Source organism: Bactrocera neohumeralis, chromosome 2 (assembly GCF_024586455.1).
Source record: "Bactrocera neohumeralis isolate Rockhampton chromosome 2, APGP_CSIRO_Bneo_wtdbg2-racon-allhic-juicebox.fasta_v2, whole genome shotgun sequence".
NCBI classification, from domain to species: Eukaryota; Metazoa; Arthropoda; class Insecta; order Diptera; family Tephritidae; genus Bactrocera; species Bactrocera neohumeralis.
In genome coordinates this window covers 91,484,273-91,509,725 of record NC_065919.1, presented here as the reverse complement: position 1 = coordinate 91,509,725, position 25,453 = coordinate 91,484,273, and the positions used below count along the sequence as shown (strand labels likewise).

General features: G+C 39.6%; 4 protein-coding genes across 8 annotated transcripts in view; 1 reads left to right on the top strand and 3 right to left on the bottom strand.

Annotated features, from left to right (window-relative positions):
• LOC126752330 (octopamine receptor beta-3R) overlaps window positions 1-25,453 on the top strand; it is a 74,928-nt gene that overhangs the window by 35,315 nt on the left and 14,160 nt on the right. For all 4 annotated transcript variants that reach the window (XM_050463076.1, XM_050463068.1, XM_050463052.1 and 1 more), the window contains exons 3-4: window positions 21,626-23,415; window positions 24,926-25,126. In XM_050463076.1, coding sequence (XP_050319033.1) covers window positions 22,649-23,415; window positions 24,926-25,126 — 968 coding nt within the window. In that variant the 5' untranslated portion in view covers window positions 21,626-22,648. The remainder of the gene's footprint in view (window positions 1-21,625; window positions 23,416-24,925; window positions 25,127-25,453) is intronic.
• Window positions 3,968-9,979, bottom strand: LOC126752535 (uncharacterized). 2 transcript variants are annotated; one of them, XM_050463431.1, is made up of 4 exons: window positions 9,758-9,979; window positions 5,477-5,747; window positions 4,392-4,843; window positions 3,968-4,332 (listed from the first exon to the last, which is right to left on the bottom strand). In XM_050463431.1, exons 1-3 carry the CDS (start codon window positions 9,860-9,862, stop codon window positions 4,461-4,463), a joined length of 759 nt encoding a protein of 252 aa, XP_050319388.1. In that variant the 5' UTR covers window positions 9,863-9,979; the 3' UTR covers window positions 3,968-4,332; window positions 4,392-4,460. The 2 variants fall into 2 exon arrangements, with proteins under 2 accessions (XP_050319388.1, XP_050319380.1); XM_050463423.1 differs by having other exon boundaries at window positions 4,396-4,843.
• Window positions 12,454-14,206, bottom strand: LOC126752554 (uncharacterized). Its single transcript, XM_050463458.1, has 3 exons — window positions 13,984-14,206; window positions 13,331-13,538; window positions 12,454-13,239 (listed from the first exon to the last, which is right to left on the bottom strand). Exons 1-3 carry the CDS (start codon window positions 14,074-14,076, stop codon window positions 12,992-12,994), a joined length of 549 nt encoding a protein of 182 aa, XP_050319415.1. The 5' UTR covers window positions 14,077-14,206; the 3' UTR covers window positions 12,454-12,991.
• LOC126752558 (uncharacterized) lies at window positions 15,420-17,157 on the bottom strand. Its single transcript, XM_050463470.1, has 3 exons — window positions 15,999-17,157; window positions 15,768-15,927; window positions 15,420-15,703 (listed from the first exon to the last, which is right to left on the bottom strand). The coding sequence occupies exons 1-3, from the start codon at window positions 16,089-16,091 to the stop codon at window positions 15,627-15,629; spliced, it is 330 nt and encodes a 109-aa protein (XP_050319427.1). The 5' UTR covers window positions 16,092-17,157; the 3' UTR covers window positions 15,420-15,626.

Genomic DNA, 25,453 nt, shown 5'->3' with positions numbered 1-25,453 from the left:
AACACACACCCATCTGCATATGAGCGTTACAGTGTATGTGTATGGGTGGGGTATTAGTGTGCACGGACATTTGATGAACTGGGTACTGCGAAGTCAGCTACCTTCCTCAAGTTCCTACGCAGCCTCGGGCGTTTCGTGTCAGCTCTAAGTGTTTTTAACCAAGCAAGGATTATATGTAAACTTTTGACATTTCTTTTTATAACTATTCTCGTGCAGGGCAGGGCGGAAAGTAACACATTTTCCACGCAATAAGCTCGCAGCATTGTTTTTGTTGTACTTACACCTCGTCACCTGCTCGCTCATGCATTGCCTCGTGAGTACGTGTGTGCTCGTGTGTCCTTTGGCGACATTCGCCTTGGAACTTCGCTAAAAGCCGTGATATAGGACGGTGAGTTCAACTACGCCGGGGCAGACGAGGTACAGTCTCGAGGTGAGTGGTTGGATGAAAACAACGCCTCTGAAAGCAACAATGCACATATGGGCACGCACATGCACAAATATATACACACATATTCAACGTGGATAAATGCTTTCGCAAAGTTTTGCTGAAGCCGACATTTGGATTTTCATTACTCGAATTTCGCCTCCTTCTGCATTCCGCTACTCTCAGCCATCTACGCGCACGCTACAGACTGTTTCCTATTTCAAATTCGCAACTAAAGATAGTCCCTTGAGGACCCTCGCTCATTCAAATCAAAAACTTATTTTGGCGCTCATGTGGTTTAACCACAAAAATTTACTGCAAAATAGTTTTTTTTTTAATTTCCATGAGCTATTATAAGCAATGGTGGAGTCGAAATTCCGATTTTAACACATTTTTAAGTCTTGTTTTCTCTCCACTTCCCTTCGTCAACTAATGGAACTGTTTCGATATTCGCTTTTTCATTATAATGCCTTCGTGTGCCTAGTGTCCCATTTATCATAGAAATGAAGTCGATGACTTGAACACTCTGCAGCTCACCTTTAATCGAAATCATTATTACGCAATACGCACACACCCACATTACACGTTGACAAAGTCCTAAAAATACTTTTTTCCATCAAAAACCGTAAACAACTAACTTTTTATAAGTTTGTACATTTGTGTGTATATCTGTGCAGCTGAGTGGACCTTTTGCAAAAGACTGCTTCCCACAATTTGCATACGAAAGCATTTTAGCCCGAAGTCCTCTGATTTTTCTTATAAAAAGATAAGCCAAGCATTACAGAAAAAAATATTAGTAAAGTACAAAATATAAATATCATTTTAGGATTGTGTCGGGACGCACTCGTGCAGGTGTGTGCTTACGAGTTTTCCGCTCCCAGCTGGGTGCTGAAATTGTTACCTGTGTCCTTGAGTTCTCCGCGCCACTTGCTCACACAAATGTTCCTGTAAACAATGTCGCTAATATAAATATTAGAGTGCGCTTTTTGGTTGCGTGTGGCAATGTGTATGAGTGAGATGTGTGGGTGAGAGTAAAATAAATATTAACTGCTGCGGACAACGCCAAGATGTGCCTTTTAAGCGGCATTAAATAATATTTCACAATAAATTATTCTCCGTACACCGCAAGCGCATATATCTCTGCATGTGTGTCTGTGTGTGTGTGTGTGTTGCGGTGTACGTAAGCAATTTGCGCAAATATAACCGTGAGGATAAGCTTTCAACACATTCACATCCGCACACAAGTTGGCGACCAAAAGGCTCATATATTTACGGGAAAACTCTCACACAAACAATTCAACTAACGGGAAAATGCTGCTGCACATACATAACGCATGTGGGTATGTGTGCGATGGCAATTGTTTGCACCGTCAGGATGATGCCGAGCTTGGCCGAGGGCGTTCATGAAATAATCTCGATTTAGCCAGATGATATCCATACTCATACATGTGCGTGTTCGAAAACACAGATAATCTCATCGAGTGCTCTTGTATAACCATTGGTGCATGTCCCAAAAATAAGAAATAAAGTACAAAAGCAAATTTCAAACAGTAATTACTGTTATCATATTAGGACTCTTATGATTTAAATAATAATTGAAACTAAAAATTGCTTTGAAAACTTTTTTTATACGTTTAATGTGCTGCCACCCCGTTGGTAATTCAATGTGATTATCTTGAAAATTTTATTTTTGAAAATTAAACATGTAAGGTAAGTCTAAGTTCGAGTGTAACCGAACATTTTATGCTCTCGCAAAGTAAAGTTATGCATATACGGGATTTTTATGCTACATATTGTAACCTGTTACTACAGAGTATAGTAGTTTTGTTCACCTAACGATTGTGTGTATCACCTAAAAATAATCGAGATATATGTAGGGTTATATACATATATAGATGATCAGGATGACGAGACGAGTTGAAATCCGGGTGACTGTCTGATCGTCCCTCCGTACATCCGTATAAGCTGTAACTTAAGTAAAAATTTAAATATCTTGATAAAACTTGGTACGGTATACCCGACTTTAGTTCTTCCTTACTTGTTGTGCATATTTTAATTAAAATTAGGAAGTATTGCATCCATTATTAACGATCACAGGCAAAAGGTGCACTATTATATGAAAAAGTTTTTTTCTGAATTTATTTTAGGTATTTGGGGGCTGAGGAAAGTATTGACCCGATTTTACCTATTTTTGGCACAAGGGTATATGCTGTTATTACAAAAATATTTTCCCCCCATATTCATCCGTTTCCACATATTTGGTGTCTGGATCCTTAAAAGGTTATAGTCCGATTTCGACAATTTTTGGACAAAGCTCCATTGATATGGGATTTGTACACTGTAAAACGAAAGGATCAGATGAAATTTACAAATCGGTTGTATTAGAAGTAGGCGTGGTTGTCCATCGATTCCTCCCATTTCCAAATTTTACTGCTGGAACCACGTTTGGTTTTTCAAGCGTATTTAACGCCTTGCGTCATACTCTACTTAAGCCATCAATATACTTGTAGTACAACATAATTTTGGTTTTTTCGCAAAATATGACGTCATTCCAATATTAGACCGAATGACTGATCATCATTACAGTGAATGTGAAGCGTTTTCCACATAATAAAGCAATGGTGTCTTCCGAACAACTCTTGATGTGTACTTACCAGATTTCTCAGAATGGCTTGGCGTACAGTCTCGTTTAACACAACCAAATCGCATTCTTGCTTAAGCTCCTGTGCAATAGTTCTCATCAATGGTTGAGGATTTTGGACCACTTTCCTCAAGATTAGACGGTTTGTTTTTAATTAAGGCGTTACATGAATATATGTACATAGAACATTTTCGTAAATTTTCAAGTTGATCCGAGTATTTGAAAAAAAAATGTCGCGAAACTTTCACTGAAACTTTCATATTTTGTAAACAATTCTGCCAAAAATTCAATTTTTAGTTTTAGTTTCCCAAGCTCGACAAGCTAGATGTCTGAGTCATATGCTCTCGCACTCATCTCAGTTTCATTTAAGATACACACCAGGGTATATATATACATATATTATACACATATACATGCACATACACCTACTTAAACATAAATATGCCCACCAATGAACCATAATTTTTATTTTGCGCGTGCGAGCTTCTTCACCCTCCGCTCTGCGTAGCTCTCGTCAGCACTATTGTTAACCGCAACAAAAATAAATTATTTTTTTGCTAATCTGAGGTTAATCTCATATACCGACTAAGCTATTCAATTCCCAAGCGAAAGGAGACACACCCTTTATTGTTTACTAGAAAGACGCAAACATCGCGTTTTATAGTGCAACACATATTGACACCCTTGAGTTAAATCACATATGTAGGAAGCAAATAGAAACTACTGTAATCACAAATATTGTATGTGAGTACATGGGAAACCCTATTAGGAGACTGTATTAGGGGTTGGGGTTTAAAGCGTCGTATGAGCGACTTTATTTTAGAAAATCATACATATTTTATTTGTCGAAAGATGGTCGCCTCAACCAGCTTTCAACAAATACTCTAAAGAAAGCAAATACGTTTTCACTCTGCGTTTAATCGTTTATTTTATGACGAGTGCATTTGGATAGAATATGTGTATAAAATTTGTCTAAATCACATTTTTCCATATTTAATCAACATTTAGGAATAAATAATTTGCTAAGGAAAGAAATGAGAACGTCCTGGCACCTCTCGAATATTACAACAACAAGTATTATTTCAATTTTAACGCTACTCTCACAACTGCTTTAGCACATATATGTATATTCCAATGAGTTGCATGTCTTCATATGTCGGTTGTATGTTGATAGTATAGTGTTACAATTGGATTTGAATCAGAATGTCCGTGCCTCAACCACTTGTGCTGACCCTCATTTCAACTCGCTCGCTTCAAAAACTGATATCTAAACAAACGAACAAGCGATGTAGCCCTACAACATGAGTGTGGATGACGTCCACGTACTTACCGGTTGCCCTCCGTGTCTACGCAGCACTTCGAAACCGATTGCCGCACTCCCCTCGGCGCTACGTTTTAGTTGCAAGCTGCTGGTTGTTGTTGTTTTTGCGTTCGTTTGCCCAAACGAGGTTTGTAGAGTGCTGAGGACTTTTTGCTGACTCGCGCCGCCAATTGCCATGGCACGCTAAGATCCTCAATGTCATTGGCAAGCATGTCATTAGCGGCACCGCCAACGCCACCCGCCTCGCCCATGCCCACGCCCATTCCCATGCCAGTGTCGGTGTCACCGCGGGCTAAACCAATGCCGTCGCTATTTTTGCTGCTGCTGTCCGTCTCGCCAGGATACTCTCCATTATTGTTATTATTGTTGTAGATCTCATTGAACAATTGTAAATCGGCGGCGGCGCTGCGACTGAGGCGCGAACGCAAACGCGCCAACTCGATGTCGGAAAGTTGCCCTGCAAGCAGGAGGGAAAATCAACAAATTCAAATGGGCACGCACACATTCACACACATGCGAGGGAACTTGTGGTCAGTTTTTCGTGCAGTGAACAACAACAAAACAACAAACAAAGGTGAGATCCTATGTGTGAAGGTCTCTAACACTTTGCCAAACAACAAGCAACTGTAAATATTTGGTATGGACAAAGGACATCCGAGTTTAGAGTTGGAGGAACCTTCCAAGTTCAGAGTAAATGCGGACAGTTTTCGGGTAAACATACAGTGACGTATCTAACTCAAGTATACATATGGAATAAACCAGATTTACTAGGAGCTTTCTGAGTCACCTTCAGATGACATATTTTTATGTTTAAGATATGAAAGTTGTTTTTTCGATTTTGTACATAGAACAAAGCATCACAGATTTAGCTTTCAAGCCATGCAGATATGACCTTCAGAAGTTCAAACCATCAATCACTCCTCGAAGGAAGCGCAAGCCCTACTCTTTGGTAACCTATTGTTTCTTGTAGTAAATTAAGTCTTACTGCTACTTTCTCAAGGACGAGATACTGCGAATCTTCTCCTTTACGAGACTATTTTCTTATTCTTTCTAGCTACTTTATGTTATAGTTACTTTATTTTGTACTCACTTCTTAGACTTTGCAATATATTAAGCAATGCCAGGTTGTAGGTATAAGTTGGCATGCTTCTGAGATACTCTTCTGTTGTGGCCAGAGCATGCTGCGAGCGCTTCTGACGTGCCCTCATGGTGGTTGGTGCATTCGCTGTAGCGGCCTCTGAAGCCAACATCGACCGCTTACCAAACTGTTTACGAACTTTTTCATGCTTTAGCTGTTTTTGTTGTTCTTGTATGGGTGTATACGGGTTTGGGCTATTCGGCAATTTTCCGAAATTTATGACCTAAAACGAAGCAAAAACGCAATGATTATGGCAGTTCTGGCTGAAATACATGAAATACTATTACAATACATAAAATAAATAAGCAGTTTTTCTGTTGACTAATGCTGCTACTTTTTCATTTTTGCCATGGTCACAAAATGCCGTTAATCAAAAGCCTATAAAGTGCTATAACTAAGCTCTCAATTAAATTGGGAGAAAAATAAATGTTAATGCTTATTGCGCATATCTCATAAACAGCAAACATTGAAGCTATTTAAACAAAACTTGCCGAGAACAAGTCTTTCCAGCATATCTTCTTAACTTATGAAGCTGGCTGAAATGAGATGATAACCACGCTCACGCTCCAAATAACGGCCATGTTGTAAACTCCTAAAAGTGCTATAACTTACTAAATAAGTAAGTCGGAGTTTTTAATTTTTAATTTTATATCCGAGATGTTATGAGATGAAAGATTTCATAGGAACTAACATCAAAATTTGATAACGGATATGGCATCACCCACGATTATATGCATTCTTATATCTCAGTAACTACACACCAAATTTGATGCATAACATTATCCTAACATTCTCTATACCAGGCCTGTTCCGGCCCCGGGCCACCATAATGATGCCATCTCTTGGTGTGTGGCAACCCAGTTTTAAAGCCTGAAACACGTAATGGATAAAGTAGTGCCAGTTAATTTTATATAACCACAGACAAAGCTGGATTAAATTTTTTTGACAACAAAGACCTTATAATATATAAATCAGCACACAGTGGTTTGAATAAAAGCTTTCCTGGTTGATATAATAAATATCTTTCTGATCTTAACTTGAAACTGCAAGGGAAAGACCAACTATGTACACAGTTATACGAACACGTTCTAGCTTTCACAAAAAAGCTTTTGTTTTTGGAAAAGCAGCTGGAACAAAAGCAGTTGATTCAATGGGAGACCTTATCTACAAGAAAGCAAGATACCTTGGATTTTTACAAGTACGTGTTGATGTTACAAAGGTTAAGGAACGAGTTTGACGACAGATTCGCAGACTTCAAATCACAAACTCCCTGCATGAAAGTGTTTCAAAATCCATTGATGTTGAAGTTGAAGGCGCTGCGCTGAATTTACAGCTGGAATTAATAGAATTACAAAGCAGCTCTCATCTAAAAACAGCATATAATAATTGTCTTCCAAACTTAATTGAATTTTACAAAAAGTATATTACACCCAGTCAATACCCAAACCTTACTAAGCTGGCTATTCAACAAATTTCTTTATTTGGTAGTACATATTATGTGTGTTTGCGAGCAGCTGTTTTCTCGCATGAAATTTAACAAATCAAAAACCAGATCATCTTTATTAGATAGCCATCTTAAAGGCATTTTGCGCATAGCCACTTCTAAAACTCCAGCTGACATAGATGCGCTGTGCAAACAGAAAAAATGTCAGACATCTCATTAATTAGATTTTAAGAATAAGAATATCTTTATATGCTAAGGCCATAGTTACATTAATAATAATATATTAGATTTATGTGATGTTGCTTTTTATAAATAAATAAATATACCAAAACTGAAGGTCATTTTATTTTTTTTTGGCCCGCTACGGTTATGAAAATGCTAAACCTGGCCCTTCACAAAATTATGTTGGACGGGCCTGCTCTATACCATTCCGGAATATAATGATGATGGTGTGTGGGAAATCGAATACTTCCTTTATATAAAAGTTTAAATTTTTTGTGATCCTTTTACCTTATAATATATAAATCAAGCACACACGATGTTTTTGGTATAAAAGTTTTCATAAATAATTAGTCCATAACTTTTTTTTTAATTTTTAAGATATATAGAGCGATAAAAAAAGCTTTTTTTGCGTCAATTCGTGGACATTTTTTTTTACTGAAATACCGTACACCTAAATTTATTTACCCGGCTTAGTTCCTTGGAACTTGTGAACGTCCCACTTTTTTTCCCCCTAAATCAATACAAACTAAGCTGTGAAATTAGGAAATTGTTTAAGATATCCTAACCTCAAAAATAGTAACTTTGGCTAGCTCGTGCACGCTCATCCCGAGCAGACTATAAATTTGAAAAATATGCCGTAAATATGCCAACAATTCCCCAAGTAGTCAAAAAAAATACCATGAGTGAATCGTCCTAAAAACTATAATTGAACATATTCTCTCCTTAGACAGCAATGTAACCTTATCTTTGATATTAACATATATATTAGAGTTCTCAGTGAACTCGAATTTCTTAAACCGCTTAATCATTTGGTTAAGAGTTATTTAAAAATCAAGGAAAGGCACGACCAGTTATTATTTCAGTTAGTCGTAAAAATATGAATGTAGATTGGTTTATCTCTATTTTTATGACCTGCGACGTAGCGGTGTTGGAGTTTCTGTAAACCTTGGTGGTGTTCTTTTTCTTTCACCTCATCGCTTCTTCGTGCATTTAAACAAGAATGGGTGTGTGCAGTATTTGCTGCTCTTTTCCTCTGCTGCCTGCTTTCGCAGTATGGAAGCTCAACTGGTAGTAGTTTCGGCTACGAGGTCTGACCGAAGACTTAATTCTGGTACCACGAAGAGCAGGAGCCCTTGGAGGTAACTCCAACCTGCTAGCGGACTGGCCCCTCGGGGAGTATCGTGGTGGTTGTGGTTTGTACCCAAATGCGGGTAGAATTGACTTTTTGTCAGTTCGATGTGGAGTTGCATTGCAACCGGGTGCCGGACCCAAAGTACGGCAGAGGTTTTAGATGGGCCTCGAACCCTATCAAGGTGGTTGGTGTGTCCATTCCACACTGCCAATTGGTACTGAAGAAAACCGTTAATTTATTTATTACAATGATTTGAAGCGATAAATTTGATAAACATGCAACACCTAACTATTCGCAGAGAAAGCAGAATTATTGACACAGATATACCTCAAAATATATTAGTTAAATCAATTTTTTTAAATCTATTAAGCCATAAGTATACTCTAATTTGGCTTCTGCCTTTCTATTTAAAAATTGCAATGCACATTTGCAACACTCCAGAAACGAAACTTTTGCAACTCATGTGGGACTTGGCGTATACGCAACCACTGGTAAACAAGGTTACAAGCTATATTTCGTATAAGTTACAATGTAGACAAATCACAGTTACCCAACTGTTCCAAAAACCGTTAACGGAACAAAGTAGTTGCAAGCAAGCAAGCAAGCAAGCAAAGCTTTCACGTCGGAAGTCACTTGAAAAGTTTCAATACTAAAGCTCAACTCATGTCGAGGAGTCAAAGTTAGCGGCTAACAACAAGAATGGACAAAGGCAAAAGCAGCCAACAAATTACCGTATCTAGAACTTAGAGATTAACATTCGTTCTTCCTCTTATTGACTTAAGCAATGTTCAAAGTTCTTTTGTTGCAGCATCGGAAAGTTTGTTTTCTTGCCGAAGTGAATATTAAAGTGGCTGTGTTTCAATCGTAAATGAATTGCTTGAAGCGCCTTGAAAGAATCATAAAAATATTTAGACAAGTTGGATATTTTGTTCATCTGTGACAACCCAACTAACAGCTCAGATACCATGGGCAAACTCGTGGTATATGTGGAGGTATTCATGGACGTTGAAGGCCCTCCTCTGACTCAAAATGAGAGAGAGAGAGAGAGAGCTAAACCCTACAAACCCTAAAGAATAACGGATATTAGTATCTTTAAAAACAATAAAAATCTCGGCCCAACAGGTGCCACGTGTCATCACAGTTCAGTCCGTTCAGTGCGATTCATTCGAACGTGTTCGCAACGTACCAACAAATATATTGTCACAGACCGTAGTTTATTTTCTTAAACTGCACTTAATTACGAGTAACAACATTACAAATCACAAACGAAACCAATTTGCTTTGAAGCGAAACACGGAAATTCGGGAAATGGGTTGGCCAAGCGTGCAGCCAGGGTATCATTTACATCTGCGTTACGTCTACTGTGTGACCTGAGCGTGGCAAAAAGCAGACTGAGCTGAAATTGCTTATATCCGTATCAATCGGTGGCACTTACCTGCAGAAAGTCGTCGTCATTCTTGCTGGCTGCCTCGGTGCCGCCAGAAACGTAGCAGGAAGCAGCGAAAATGAGAAGCAGACTGAACACACTTAAATTGCTCATGGCAATCCAAATAAGTCAACAATTTGCCCAGCACGCTTCTATGCTGAATATCGAGTACCGTTCACTTTCACTTCGTCGCTGAACTAACGGATTCGAACGAGTGCATCAAATCGGTTGTTGATGGCGACTGATGAATGTGCTATGAGATTGTTGATTTTTATACTTTCAAGAGACAAACCGTTTTTTGTTGATCTTAATGTCGACAAAGGAAGAACAACAGACAATTAGGTGCTAAATAATTTGTTATTTCTTGATGTGTTAATCCACTTTCACGCGCTTTAGCATTAATAAACGGCATTAACAATGGAGAGAACAAAAGCAAGAACACAGCAGGTTGCATTCGAGGCAATTGTGATTAATGGCAATCTGTTGCTCGGCTGACACACTGACCGTCAAATTGTCTTGTTGCTGTGCCGGCCTTCATGCATTTAGCAACGCCGCAGGACGTTATTTACGCCATGGCAATCACAACCAATTACAACAACAATGACAACAGCTACAAGGGGACCAGCGATGGCAAACAGAGTTGCAACAACACTTGTGAGCGCCTGAATGTGTGTGAGGAGCAAGCCACTGTTCCTACAGCGTCATCATTTTGTGATAATGGACAGAGGTTCTGCTCTCGTCAAAAGGGGGTAACAGTTGTGAATTTATTACAAATTTCGATTGGCTGCTAATCATTCGAATGACACACGTTAATCTTGGTTATATATCGGTTTGCGATTAGCTACTCTTTGGGCCTTTGGGTGAGAAAAGCGATGGATGCCTGTGTGTCTGGTGACCCATTAATTCCATCGTAAAGACTTAAATGAGTACTAATTGATGCTTATTTCATGAATTGTTCAATTCTGTTGTCGCTACTGCAACAAAATTTATATTAAGTATTAATTGTTTCAAGATATATGACCTCGTCTTCCAAATATTTGGATTGTTATTCATATTAGACCTTAGCTTTGGTTTATTTAAATGCGAGATTACTATAATGACTCGCCCGTTTCTCTTCAAATTGAGCATCTCTTTCTCTAGAGTTGATCCATTCACATATGTAAATAGCTCACACATATACTCTCACCGCTCAAAGACGGCAAAAATTCGAGGAGTCATGAAAACTGATGAGAACCCCGAAGCTTTGTAAAAAAAACCAATATAGTATCGTCCGTAAAAACCTTTACTTTGATTACTAATAACAGCATCGTCACCGTTTCATAGGTTGGTTAAAAAATGTGGAGTGGTATTTGAACAAATTAAAATTCCTATAAGTCGATTGAGGTCATAGGCAGAGTAAAATATAAAAAAATCCGTGAATTCTAGAAGTGCCTGGCAAGTGTAAAACGCTTTTGTGCGACACTGCTTCGGCGATCCAACGCGGTCTTTTATGCTCTTTTGGTCCATTTTCCTTCTCCCGCACAATTGGCAGCGTAGCAAAATGGCATAGAATTTGTCGCTTCCATCGCTTCTGCAGAGAAGGAACTCACAACCATGAAACGCAAACAATAGATCAATCAACCTGTCCTAAATGGCTTAGTTCTTGTTATTCATTCGCAGGGCACACATTCGTCATTTACCGGGATGTGTGTGTTTGTGCGTGTGTGCAAATGGTATAGGTTCAGAACAGGTTCCTGAGCGCGCAAGCAATCTTGCCAGTTTTTTCGCACATTCAATGGCAGCTGGCAGCCGCCTGCTGGGTGTGACTTTGTTATTCTTCACAAATCCACTCGCAACTGCACTTTTATGTGTTTATATTAGCCGACCATTTAACCCCTTTTAGCTCTTTACCGTTCCTTTATTTTGCTTCCTCTTTGTACACCTGGCCAGCCGAGTCAATTGTACCGACGACCCCTGACTGAGCATTGCTTTCGAAATTAACCGCTCGATTGTAGCTCGATTTTTGAATGCTCGCAAATCCGTATATTGCTGCTGCATTTATAAATAAATATAATTTCGCGGCCCAAGCTTTGCTTCTATCCACACGTATTTATTTACGGAGATATGTGCGTGTGTTCACATCCATCGCGGCAATAAAGCCTAATTGAAATATAAATAATTCATAGCGAATATGTCACTTCATTGGTCAGTAGAAGCTAATCATCGCGCTTGCAGCTTCCACAGGGACTAAGAGGCAACAAAGGATCAAAATGTTGCCAACTGCCTGTAATTGGGCTGAACTCAGCACGCTGACTTTAGAGAGGGCACATAAGATTAGTAATAACCTTAATTAAATTAAGGATCCTTCAGAGCTTAACCAACCACGATCAGATCGGTGTGACATTCATTTTATATAAATTAAAAATGGTCGGCTTCGACTAATTCTACGAGTTTGGTGATATACATATTTCGCCCACACTGTGTTCCGGAAATATTACCACCGGATTTATTTCACTAGTATTTAATAAAATAAAAATGTCAATTTCATTGTATTGGAAAGAAAAGTATTTTTTTATTTAATAATAAAGATATGGAAATACTTTGAATATCTTTTAATTCTTTCCAACTTGTACGTAAGTACATACATATATATACAGATATATGGCCGTAGGCATTTTATACTATTTGATGGATTATTCGTGTGTATGTATAAACATTTAAATTCGTTAGTTTTTGTATTGAAGTATTTATTATATTAAATATTCATATTCTAGTTAACATGCATACATATTTTAGAGGTCTCGTTAAAAATTCACAATAAGGATCAAGTGAAAGTTTTAATTAACCACAAAACTGGGAAATTGCTCCAAATTATCAACTAAAATGTTTGCCTTTTTACTATTATTGGCATCTATCAACTTTTTTTTTGGTTTTCTTCATATTTTCGTTGTAATTTTCGTACGTCATTTAATATTCGTATGTGGTAAGTATGTGTGTGTGTGTGGGTTACGTGAAATTTGTTATTGTTGGTCGCCAACGAAAGCCTTGACAAAGCAGCAAAACCGTTAGGACCACACAGCCGCTGAACCGCAATGTGCACCAATCAAAGCAAACAAAAAATATTTACATATCCAGATGTGCGTACAGATGTGTTATGCAACACGCGAGCCACACCGGCAACGCACTGCCAACTAACACAGCGCCTACTCAGCGCTCATCCGCTAACACCTCGGTGCTCGCAAGTGCTGCAACGTCACTAACGATTCACTGGCATTTTAGGACTTCGCCTCGTTTCCCCAGTCGGGGCTTGAAAGGTGCCGACTTCTTCAATGTTGTGTCCGTTAGCGCGTCGTCCTCGTCGCCCACGATGGCCACAGTGTCAGCAGTGTCGAGATTCAAGTTGCCAGCTTCATCTATGAAGTATTGCCAAAGCGGGACTTCTCCAGCTGCGGAGCGTCGACCCGGTCGAGGGCGCAACATTACGGGTTTTTCGTCACGTGTACGCAGCATCTCTATGAATTGAGAAAAACAGAAAACGTAGACAAAGCAATGAGTGGAAAGAGAAGTTTGACATTTTTCTGCGATCTGAAGTGAACATTGAACCTTTTAGGGCGCTCACTATGCGATTGTAGTCGTTGAAAGGTATACGATCGAAGCCAAGATGAGGTGCAATTTCGGCTTCTCTGCTGGGATACTGCACAAAATTCTCGTATTTCTGTGAACGTTTCACACGCAGCGGTCCTCGAAAATCATCGGTCGTGCGACGAAGAGCGGCAATAGAGTGTCGAAAGGCATTGTGGTAATCGTTTAGCTGAAAGAGAAACAAAAAGCCTTTATGTTATTCTCTTCTTCGGAATGTTAGTATTGTGAGAAACTTGTGAAACTAATTATTATTGCTTTTTCATTACAAAATTCTTCAATTATCAATATAGCGCAAGCTTCGAAAAAAGGAACAAGGATGCAAGAACTCATTTTTGAAAGTGCATACAACACAGATGGAGTCCCAATATTTTCTCTTCTGAACCACCTACTCAGTGAACGTAATTTCAACCATTTACATGATAGCCCAGTGATAGATAAGTAAGTGAGGATTGCACCGCGACCTGGGGTCTATTGTGCCTGCTATTACAGTGATGTAAAATGGGTCTATACTGATACCATTCAGCAGTAAAATATCTTAAGGACCCTTCCATAATCGTTGTGGGATGTTAACTAATGTGATCTGCATTTACTACACTCATGAGGGTAGACCTTACCTGAAAGTCGGTTTTGTCCGAGAGCTTACAGCTGCAAAGCACATAGTAGGATATTGCGCATAATAATAATGTTAAAATCCTTAGACGACCCATTTGAAGAACACCGAGTATTGTGTCTGGAGCACAAGAATTCAAATTGTATGATGGCTCGCTGTGTAGGCCAAATTGTGATTTTTATATTTGAAAAATGGTTCGAAAGCTGTGTACAAGCTCTTTACAACCATCAGCGATAACTGTTGTCCGCTGGCCGGCGGCAGCAACTTTTTATATGCTCTCCAAATGCGTTCACAAAGGCCTGCTCCCATAGTGCGTGTTAAGCTCTACCCAATAGATCAATCAACAGGAAAGCGGATAAGAACAGCAACAAACATTGTTGTCGATTCAAACAACATCATCTCGCAACAATGGTGATTAATGTCAATTTGTCACCGAGGTATTAAGTTCCCCGCAAGACGCCGTTGATTCACACATTGCACGAAATTGGAGGCAGGAGAGAGAGAGCGAGTGTGACTGTATGAAAGTAGGAAAAATAGTTAAAAGCCAATAAATGGGGAACAAGTTCAGTAGAACAACATAGTGTCTAATATTAAAACTTGCTCAGTGGCTTATTATGTAAGTGTTTGTATGTATGTAAGAGCAGTGAACTGGTCGATTAGACACTTTTTACCCCCTTGCATCGTTTATATTTTAGTTCACATGTGTGACATGTAAGTATGTTCATGCAAAATGCCACTAATAAATACCCACGCAAACACAACGCCCACATGTTGAGGCTGTGTGATGCAAAAGTAGTGCTCTTAACACCTTGACCACCCTGCAAAATAGTCGAATATTGGCGACTACTCACGTATCATATATACATATGTATATATATACTAGTGGATCCGGCTCCGCGTTGCTGTGGTATACATTTTATACTATTATTCATATAATAAACTATTCAATAAAGTGAAAATTTTATTTACAAATAAAGGCGAAAGCCTTTTTGTCGGTATTAGAATCCGAAGGATTGTACTTGAGCTTTAATTTTGAATATGTTCATACAAATAAATTTCATTAGAAAAAATAACGGATTTAAGGCTGCTTTCTCAATGTCTGATTACCAGCCTTTCTCTCCAGTTAATAGAATTGTCCTCTTAATAGAGCGTCCATTTAATACAGCTTTCACTGTATTCTTTATTTATGAATTGTTTTTGCTATCCTGTCTTCTACGTTGGTTCGAACTGGACACTGGGTGCTAAATTTTACCAAAATCGGTTAAGTAGTTTAGGAGTGCATCGCGGACAAACACCGTGATACGTAATTTTTATATATAAAGATATGTGTATATCCTAAAAAATCCAAGCTAATTTTCGCACAAAGCTTTTCTTTTTAGTTTGTATCTATGACGGCAAACATGATGCATGGATTATGCATTCAAATTTATTTTAAGCATATTTGAAACACTAAAACTAAGAACATGAACCCACTTAATAGAACTAAATACTTAACCACTTTTTTACATTTTGTTTTTAGAAAGCCTGAACATTTCATACATATCTAGGATAATATTGGGCTTCGAATATACACATTTTGCATTTTCCATCTTATGGTTTTCCGGGTGTTTATGTAAGCGAATCCTCTATCTCGGCGGATAGCGTCTTCTACTTGTATAACTGCGAGCGTTTGCCTAAATTCGGTTTATAACGGATTGACACGCGTTCACGCTCCTTTTGCATTTCTGAAAGAGATGCGCAGATGAACATAACTCAGCTTTGAATAACAAAATACTGTGGCCCACCAACCTTTCATTAAGCGCACCAGGTTTTCGTAAACATCGGCTTGCAGCTCGTCAAATATGTCCGCATTTTCGTTCTTTCCTTGGACGGCGTTCAGCTCACTCGGCTCACTGCTTTGGTAGCGTTTATGTGGCTGCTGACTCTTCAAACCAATAAACAGGTCACCCTGGATGCCGCGATTATATGGCAGAGCATAAAATTCGTTTCCTTCGAAATGAAGCTTTAAAGCATACTAACCTGGTAATCGACCGGCTCAAGCAACTTGGCGCTACAAATCGTATAACAGCAAGCGGCAAAAACCATTATAATGAGAACAATTCGCTGACCCATGGCTTATTTATGTTTTCAAGCAGAATTTCACGACTTAATAAAAGTAACTGGGTATGTTAGTACATGCAATCGCCAAGGACTACTGCTGCCACAACGTTGGTGGCAGCCATAATTTATAGTCGCTTTGACGAGCAGATTTTGGCAATATGTACATATTTATATTTATTGTTGTGCGGCTGCTTCGTCATGGAAAGACGCTGGAGCTTATCTAATATCAAAGCGTGATTTGCCATTTTGAATTCATCTAAATCATTATTTTAGAAAAATTGTCCAAAATGCGCAAATTAAAGCAGCCTGATTAACATATTCGTTCCGTGTTAAATATACATATCATGCTTTAAGTTTTGTGCGACACACTCTGGGAAGTAGAAGGTCATAGACTGACTTAAGCAGAAGAAGTGACCTCAGCAAACAACTAACTTCTTAAATTATTCACTGTTATTAATTCATGCTACGTACATAGACTCTCGCTCTCTCTCATATACAGGGTTTGTCCAGAAAGTAATAAGACTGATTTTCTTCTGCCGCGACTGTACTTCGGAGCGTACGTGCACCGACTGAAGTCGGTAAAGGGCGTTCCTAGGTAACGAACGAGCGGCTCAGTTGTCTTCGAGTACCTGGAGAGTCAGGAGAAACTTTTTCGCACGACGTGTTTCTGTCAGTGGTGCAAGCCGGAATTGCAGCGTTCATTACAGCAGAGGTACACAATTAAATTCTGTGTGAAACTCGGTAAATCTGCGACAGAGACGTATGACGTGACGAGTCATGGATCTTTCAGTATGATCCCGAGACAAAAAGGCGATCGTCCGAGTGGCACATGCCGGCGTCAGGAAAAGGGAAGAATGAGCAAATCCAAAATGAAAACGATGCTCATTATCTTTTTGGACATCAAAGGCATCGTCCACCATGAATTTGTTCCTCCAGGACAAACCGTCAACGCCAAGCTTTATGTGGAAGTCCTCAAGAGACTCAAACGAAGGGTCAATCGCGTCCGACAAGACAACGCAGCCGATTAGAAGTTGCACCACGACAACGCCCCGGCTCACAACGCCTTTCTTGTAAACAGCTACCAAACCAAGGCCGGCATCCCAACGCTTCCTCAGCCGCCCTACAGCCCAGATGTTCACATAAAAGTGGTTACGTCGCCAACTGAAAAAAAAAACAAAAACAAAGTGAGTTTTCACAGGTCATTAAGAAGGCTTATATATAACAACAGATCCTGAGCCTACTAAAAATGTGGCTTTAAATGTACTTCGTTCTAACCTAAAACTAAAGTGGCATGCCTTATAAAAACTTGCTAATGTAGTCTCCTGGCATTATATGGATTGTTGTAATGAAAGCTCAGAAATAGTTCTGATATTAAACTAAATTGAACTTCAAATGTATTTGGCAGAAAGTTGGAAGTCTCACGATTCAAGAGAAAAAAGCTAAGATACTTGTCGGTTTAAAGACAAAAGAGTTTGATAAGCTCTACATGGAAGTTTAGCGCAGACTTTAATATGGATGCATATAAGTATATTCATAAGTAATATTTAAGTACACACGTTTCAAAATCATCAAATCATCATCAAAATAAGAAAACAACCAAGCCGAGGCTATCCATTATGTAAATTATTTCAATTAAGAAATCTGTGAAGTGTTGGAATACTATTATTAACAACACAAGGTTAATCATTTAGTTTGGCATTCCAAAGTCCCTCTAACAAGCGCAATGAGATTATGTACTTATGTATTTATGCTTCCATGTCCCCTTAATGAATCGATGGGCAACTAATGTCGAGCTTTGCGTTGTCAGACTGAAATTAAACGCTCTAAATTCTCTTCAGTTGATGGCATTGAACTTGAAGGCAACATTGTGTGTTTGCAGCTTGTAAATCGCCCATTAGTCAGCTATTAAGTCACAGATTTGGCACAAGCAAGTTGACGGCCAGAGATAATTGTGAACGTTTGCTGGTAACTAACAATTTCTTATAGTATTCTCGCGCCAATAGCCATTCTATTCATTCACTACTTAAATGGTAGCCATTGACGGCTACGGCCGCTATGGAAATGGTCAACGTAAGCACTGATAATGACAAATGCAATCATCATTATGGAAAATTGTAAGCGCCAAGAAGGATTTGCTGACCACGCTTCACCGACAGACAGACAGGCCGAGAGTCGGCAAGCACAATTTCATTTCTATTTCCATTTCCATATTACGTGCGCATATATTTCGAGAGAAAGAAAGCGTTGGCAACATTCGAAACAATAACCCAATGTGGCATTCCAGCCATGTGTGTATGTGTATGGGTGTGTGAGCTAAGGGAAACTCATTGTAGCAGCTGTTTGTTATGGTCAACCAGTACGTGAGCGGATTGACCGAGAGCTTCAGTGCCTGCCATGTCAGGCATTTAAGTAGTCAGACAAACAGTTACACATGTATTTGCAGATATTTAAATGCTGGCTATATGCTATATGCGCCTGTAAGTATGCAAATGTTGGCTTTCACTTATGCACACATACGCATTGTGCTAGCTAGAAGAAATCTAAGCGTCTGCATATTCACACACTAGTGAAGTGGACCACACTCTAACAGATAGCCATGCGTACACACATGTAAAATATATAAACATGAAGTGAAGCAACACCACATTGTTCTAAGTGGATGCACTGCTACACAGCATGGTTGTGACAGTCTGGTGCTCCCAACAGACGTCTGCATACACATGAGCACATATGCACGTTGTCAAAATCAAAACGGAGCCTTTGCATTTCCACATGCATATGTATATATGTATATACGTATATAACTGTATTTGTGATTGTTGGGCTGCCATACCCACGTAGGGGCGGCTAGGATAATTGGCATGTAAGGTCAACGGTGATAACTGTTGTTCAAACATATCTACAAAACGACGAGTTCGCACATAATAAACTATTTAAATGCGCGTATGTTTGCACTTATGCAATGGCTCTGCAGAACGCTGCACATTGTACTCATTCTCTGGCCGTTCTGTCACTTTTTCCGCACTCTGTTGTTGACACATAACGATGCAAATAGCCAAACTACAAGTGAGGCACCAACATTGCAGCTGCAAAAGCTTTTTACCTTCGGGCTTTAGCGCACATTTTTCTAGGGTCTACAACAATGTGTGTTACATTTTGTCGTAAAAAATGCAAAGTATTTGCGTTGCACTGTCAAAGACCGTTATGTTTTGTAGCTCGCAAGTACTAATAATGACTGCCAGCATCTCTTGCTTATTTTTGACCAGCAAACCCTGCAATTAATAAAAAATACATATGCAGCCCTTTGTAGAAAATAAGTAACTTTAACGGATTTCAACTTGTCTCGTCATTATAATTTTTGCTGTATTCATAACTCCATATCTATTATTAGTTTTAGATTTAGACAACCATTAGAGGAAGAAAACTATTATACTCTGTAGCAACATATTGCGAGAGTATTAAAAGGTGTAAACTTTCATCTGTATGTATTATAGAAGAAGATCCTATAAAATGAAGTGGAGGAAGCATCGAAAGCCTGAACTCCATGTCAGTATGGAACTTTAATCCGAACTAAACCTCCTACTGTCCTATACCGATCCTCCCGGTATCACCGTCAAGTATTACGACGGGAGGAAGGTTGAGTATTACTCATACGTACGTGGTCCTAATGTATTCAGTAACAAGCTGCATTTACTTGTCCCTACCTCGGTTTGTCTCATAACCCCCCTTGTACAGTGAATGTCCGCAACCCTTCTTGTCTGCTCCAGTCATGGTTTGCATGTCGAGTCTTAGTTGTTCGTTGCATTTTGAAGTAATCTTCTGCGTTGTTGCTCTCCAGCTCTTTGGTGTTTCATTATTTTGGCTGCCACTTCGCACACGGCTTTCCACATATCCACCATTTGAAATACTAGATTTCTGGGGTTGGGTCAATCCCGAATGCGTTTTTCAAAATTTGCCTTTCTTCGACATATTTTGTACGATGGAACATTGTGTGCTCCACATTCTCGATGATCCCGCCTCTGCAATAATCGCATACATCGTTGCCTTTGTGCTTGAATCGCTTAAAATATGATTTGAAACAGCCATGTCCAGTGAGAATTTGGGTTAGGTGAAAATCTACTTCACTGTGCGATATGTTTAGTCATAGTTCAATATTGGGGATTAGCTGTAATGTCCAGCATCCTTTTCGGCTCTCTTCCCATCATTTTATCGCGATTACTAGGACAGCATCTTCGGATACCGTACGAAGTGCGGAGCATACTCTTAATGAGCATAAGGCGTACGTGGAAAAAAGGCCTCGATACGATTTGATTGTGACAGTGTAATTACGCCCATATGTTGGGTCCTCAGTTTTTGAAACATTGATCTAAAGTATTGCTTGTACACGTCCTATCCTCTCCAAGAATCTGCTTAATTGTTGGCTCTCATGAAAAGTTAAATTTTTTTGTTTTTTTTCCTTTCTCATAATCATTCAGGAAGTATTTTCCTTGATTTACGGCATCAACCTTATGTTTTCAGGTTGACAGCGTGCAAAGGTCCTTAGCCATTTACATATTTGTTTCGCGTAATCCTTTAGCTTGCTCACTTAACCACTTATACCTTCCCCTCCAGCTCGAAGGTGAGCACATTTGCATATCCTTCTGTATAACAGTTTGTGCTATGTGTGAACACTCTCCTACCCCCTTATTAGCTGCTGTTACCCCTCTCAGTGCGCACCTCGTTTGCGTTGACGTTAGCTTGTCAGTTCCTAAGCACTTTGACTGCCTTTGCTGTACCGTTGCTGCCGACTCGCGTATTGTTTACATTTGACGTCGGATTTGCCGGGTCACCCGCCGGTGCTTGTTCGGCTGCCAGCATCGCTGGCATTGTTCATTTGTTGACAGTATTTGTTTCATTTCTATTTAATATTTGCCTCCGGATTACTTTAGTTACATTTGCATTTCAAAGGGAAATCAAACGGTATAGCAAATTGCTTGCAGTAATCACAACAAATCCTTTTCAGCATTGGTAATTGCCTCTTTGAGTCATTATTATTGATTTAGTAAACATGAAATGAATGTGAAAAATAATTGAATGAACGGAACACAGAAATGGAGTCCGTTAAAAAGAATCTTCGGGGATGGGTGAATTTTCTACGAAAACTACTTAACTGGATCTTAACATTGGGATAAAAATTTAAAATTAATAATTTGACATCCCTAACAAAGAAGCCAAAATAAGTGAAAATTAACACAGTCTGTTGAATTTCGCTTATTTTTCGTTTTTACGCGCTGTACCCAAAATTGAATAAGTTAAGATAGATAGACTATGAGTTCCACTGAAACTCAAATAGTTACATTCACACATTTACATATCATTTACTTCTCTAATATGAATTCGTACATACAAATATACCCTCGGAACGCAAATGCCCGTGACTGCAGAGCCATCGAATATTGTGCCGAAATCGCTTGATCAACAGTTAAACTTTGCATATGCTTTGCAAAGCTTATTTCCCATTTCCCTCTGCTTTCGCTAATTCACGTCCTTTTTAATTTCCGTTACAGATTTTTGCTGGCGTTTAATTAAAAACGGATAATCAGTATTTGACGACGTCGACAAGTGACTTATTTGCAGATTTTGCCGTCGACAAATACAAGGGGCCCAAGCGGCTGAAGAGGTGGGTGAGCCGAAACTCAGCAGCAGTTAGTGGTGAATGTTGTTGGCGACTGTGTCCTCGATGGCTCACCCGAACTTAAACTGTGTTTCATTGAACTTGGCAGGCACGAGGTGATTTGTGATTGACAGCCGGAGGAAAAGGGTGGTGAAAATCTGTTGATCAACATTATTATGCTTCAAAGAAATCAACAAAAGTTGCAACAACAAAAGCAGAAGTTTTGAAGGCTAAAACTGTTGCTGACCAAGCTACCTAGCAACAAAGCTTGCAACTTGGGTGACAATGACATTATTGGATTGTTGGATGCAGCAAAAATTCCTGATGACTACCACCGTATGGACACTATTGAACCTGCAATTGCAATTGTCACATCTACTGCAACAGAAAGTGAGAATATCAATGCCTTTGAGACGTGAAGCAACGACCGAAGGGCTGAAAGATAAATTGCTGACCCAAAATACACTCAATGCCATTTTCACTCCTGAAGACAACAACAAAACCAGCACTAACACCAATTTTCAACTGAAAACAAGAACAACAGCTGATTTCGGCAGAGGCAGCCAACAAAAAGTAAATGGGAACTAAATAGAAGAAATAAATTGAACCAAATGAGGACTCAAATATAGAAAGCAAAGTTATCCAGTAAATTTAAGGTGGAGAAATTGATGCTATATGGCAATTAAACCTGCAATCAATCGTGGTGCTGAGTACGACAGTCCAAAAAAGTATAGAAATCACAAAACAACAATAAAAACGACAACAATATCCTGGATATAAACCCCCTCAATTCCTCCACCAACACAATCACAGGCCACAAACAGTACTATCACTGACAGTTTCAACCTCAAAGCCAACAGTAAAGGCGAAACGGAAGCGTTAGCACGAGAGATCAACGGCCTATGATAGACGCACGATGTGCACGAACGTTGCAGCTAAGCCGGCGAACAGCAGTAGCAGCAACAACAGTAGCAAAGAGAGCAATAACAAAGAGATCAACAACAATATCCGCCACACATACAGCGGTAGCCGACGCAATAGCGTAGCGACAACAATCGCAGCCAGCTTGGCCGTCATCACCTACCTCGGCCACCCAGCCGCATCGCAAGAATTCACTGCTCCATCAGCGGCAAGTGCAGCGACCACCCACCGGGAATCTCGCAATATCAGCGATTACGCGACGACTGAAATACCAGCGGCAGCGGCGATTGCAAATCATACAGTAATTGCGGTGAATTTCGATTCGACTTCAGCTGGAAGAGAAACAACGCCAGCGTCTGCCAGTACCCCTGCCGACATAGACACATCCTCGCCAACGACCGTCAAAAGAAACGCGATATATAGCAGCGCAAATGCCTATGTGTCTGCAGCGACGTCAACAGCAACGGCGACAGTGCTGGCTACCACCATCGGCGAAGCAGAAGCGACTTTCAACGCATTGGTGTACAACGACACCTTCACAGAGAGTTACAATGGCAGCATATACAGCAACAATAAAAGCAGCGACGATGTCAACTTAACGGTACTCAACATCACCGATATCGTTTCGCAAAACAACAGGGATAAATGGTTAAGTCTGTCGATATTCATTGTGAAAGGCTTCATATTCGCTTTGATTATCTCAGCAGCGGTGCTGGGCAATGCCTTGGTCATCATTTCGGTGCGCCGCAATCGCAAATTACGGTAAGTAAACTAAGTGGCTCGCAATTGCAGCGAGTAAGCGGATGTAAAGAAGAAGTAAAAAATCAATGAAACGATGAGTTTTCGGGCAATCATAATGTTATTTTCAGGTACTAGCGATAACTGTTAATACGAGTATATTTCTCACAAACCATTTAGACTACCAGAGCTATTGTGCATTTTACATTCGCAGCCTAGGGTCTATTGTGCGTTCTCCTAACTCGCAACGTCTCAACTAGCCTAAGCAAATTGATGATCCCTATTTGGAAACATGGATCCAAGGGCCTTAATCCTGCACCTACATACTGCTGTGGACTCCATTAGCAACAACCTCCTACACAAAACAGAGAAACCGTAAAAAATATGCGTAACGATGCATTATTGGTATTTACTGTTAGGCATCGCTTTGCTGAATGAACTCTTCATTCTTCAATAAATAAGTATGGCCTCGAGCATAAATTTAAAATTCCACCACTCTCCTACGCTCCTCAAGCTCTGCGATGGATGCCGCACATCTCCGCTTGCCTTCAGTGAACTGTAAATAACCTTCCACTTCATCATTTTACTTACGACCTCATTAACTTGCATTTACACAAACACCAACAACAACGCCAACAACAGCAACGGTTAAGAATACACGGTGGCGCACAGACTTCCGCTGATGCGAATGAGATCCAGCCGCTGGCAAGAGCCGTTGTTAAAGGCAGGGTTAAAAATTTGCAAGACGTCCAGTAAACAATAATAAGGAAGTGGAAGAAAGACTAAAGCAAATATGTACTATGGCATCATCTTGATGCTGCTGTGAAACGAGGACGTAATAATCAACGACTTAGAAAGCAAGTGGGACACGACTGAGTCAGACTGACCTATAATATATGTATGTCATAGTTCATTTAAGCCATTTAGTTTGCATTGAGTGTTCCGAAATGATGGACCTATTGGAATGGAAGCTTAGAATGCAAAGTACCATGATATATCAGTGGAACTATGATTCAGTTTAATGTAAAGACTTAGTCGACCTCTTATGTAAAGGCAAGTGTATAGGTGGTAAAGAATTAACAATTAACTGTAAACCGAATACTGAATATAGAGATTTCTAAGTTATGTGCTCTTCGTGGAAGCTTTTTGAAAACTTTTTACAAATTTCTTAGATGAGAGCTTACATCCATTATCATATTAGTTATGATCACGTGTACATAGTAAATAAAATGCACGAAGAGGTGTAACTTTCATCTTTCCGTCTTCGCGCCATATCTTCGACTTAGACTGCAACAGTGACCTTGACTTTATTTTCCAGAATATATTAACGTACTCGAATGTAATTTATTCTTGTACTCAAACACAGACAATGCTGAAAGAGAGGAAATAAACCACTGTAAGCTCACTTTTGTTTCCGCGCCTATTCTGCCACCGGTGGCGTTTAAAGATACATAAATACTCGAGCGTGCAATCCAACATTTAAGGTTCCGTATTAACACACATGCTCACCCTTGTTCTCTCCTCTTCCTTGCAGCGTTATCACGAATTATTTCGTCGTCTCGTTGGCCATGGCAGACATGTTGGTGGCGTTGTGTGCGATGACATTTAATGCGACGGTGGAGCTCTCCGACGGCAAATGGATGTTCGGCCGGTTCATGTGCAACGTGTACAACAGCCTGGATGTATACTTTTCCACGGCGAGTATTTTGCATTTATGCTGTATCTCCGTCGATCGGTAAGTTCGCCATAAATTACACTCGGCCCCGTCATAATGCAAATAACATCGTGGCATTGTTATTGTTTTCATTCAATTACTTTATGCACTATTGGCTGGCGATTATTTTACATTTTTAATGGGATTAATTAAACGAAACGAAACGTGTGCTGCATTCCTTGACATATAAATATATGTGCATGAGATATATCTGTAGTCACTGTAAAGAATCTGATGTTGCAAATAAAAAAAGATTTAAAGCGATTCTCGTTATCTAGATGGGTGGTGCCAAGTTAAATAGAAAGTGTCAGTTAGCGAGTTATTAAAAATGAATATTTGTTAGAAGCC

Excerpts from the sequence above, each read along its gene's own strand:
- LOC126752535 (XM_050463431.1), bottom strand. The coding sequence starts at position 9,862 with ATGAGCAATTTAAGTGTGTTCAGTCTGCTTCTCATTTTCGCTGCTTCC. Across the intron at positions 5,748-9,757 it reads ATGACGACGACTTTCTGCAG|GTCATAAATTTCGGAAAATT; the intron begins GTAAGTGCCACC and ends GCTTCGTTTTAG. Across the intron at positions 4,844-5,476 it reads TATATTGCAAAGTCTAAGAA|GGCAACTTTCCGACATCGAG; the intron begins GTGAGTACAAAA and ends TCCTGCTTGCAG.
- LOC126752554 (XM_050463458.1), bottom strand. The coding sequence starts at position 14,076 with ATGGGTCGTCTAAGGATTTTAACATTATTATTATGCGCAATATCCTAC. Across the intron at positions 13,539-13,983 it reads CGGACAAAACCGACTTTCAG|CTAAACGATTACCACAATGC; the intron begins GTAAGGTCTACC and ends TTTCTCTTTCAG. Across the intron at positions 13,240-13,330 it reads CATAGTGAGCGCCCTAAAAG|AGATGCTGCGTACACGTGAC; the intron begins GTTCAATGTTCA and ends CTCAATTCATAG.
- LOC126752558 (XM_050463470.1), bottom strand. The coding sequence starts at position 16,091 with ATGGGTCAGCGAATTGTTCTCATTATAATGGTTTTTGCCGCTTGCTGT. Across the intron at positions 15,928-15,998 it reads TTGAGCCGGTCGATTACCAG|GGTGACCTGTTTATTGGTTT; the intron begins GTTAGTATGCTT and ends CGCGGCATCCAG. Across the intron at positions 15,704-15,767 it reads CCTGGTGCGCTTAATGAAAG|AAATGCAAAAGGAGCGTGAA; the intron begins GTTGGTGGGCCA and ends CATCTCTTTCAG.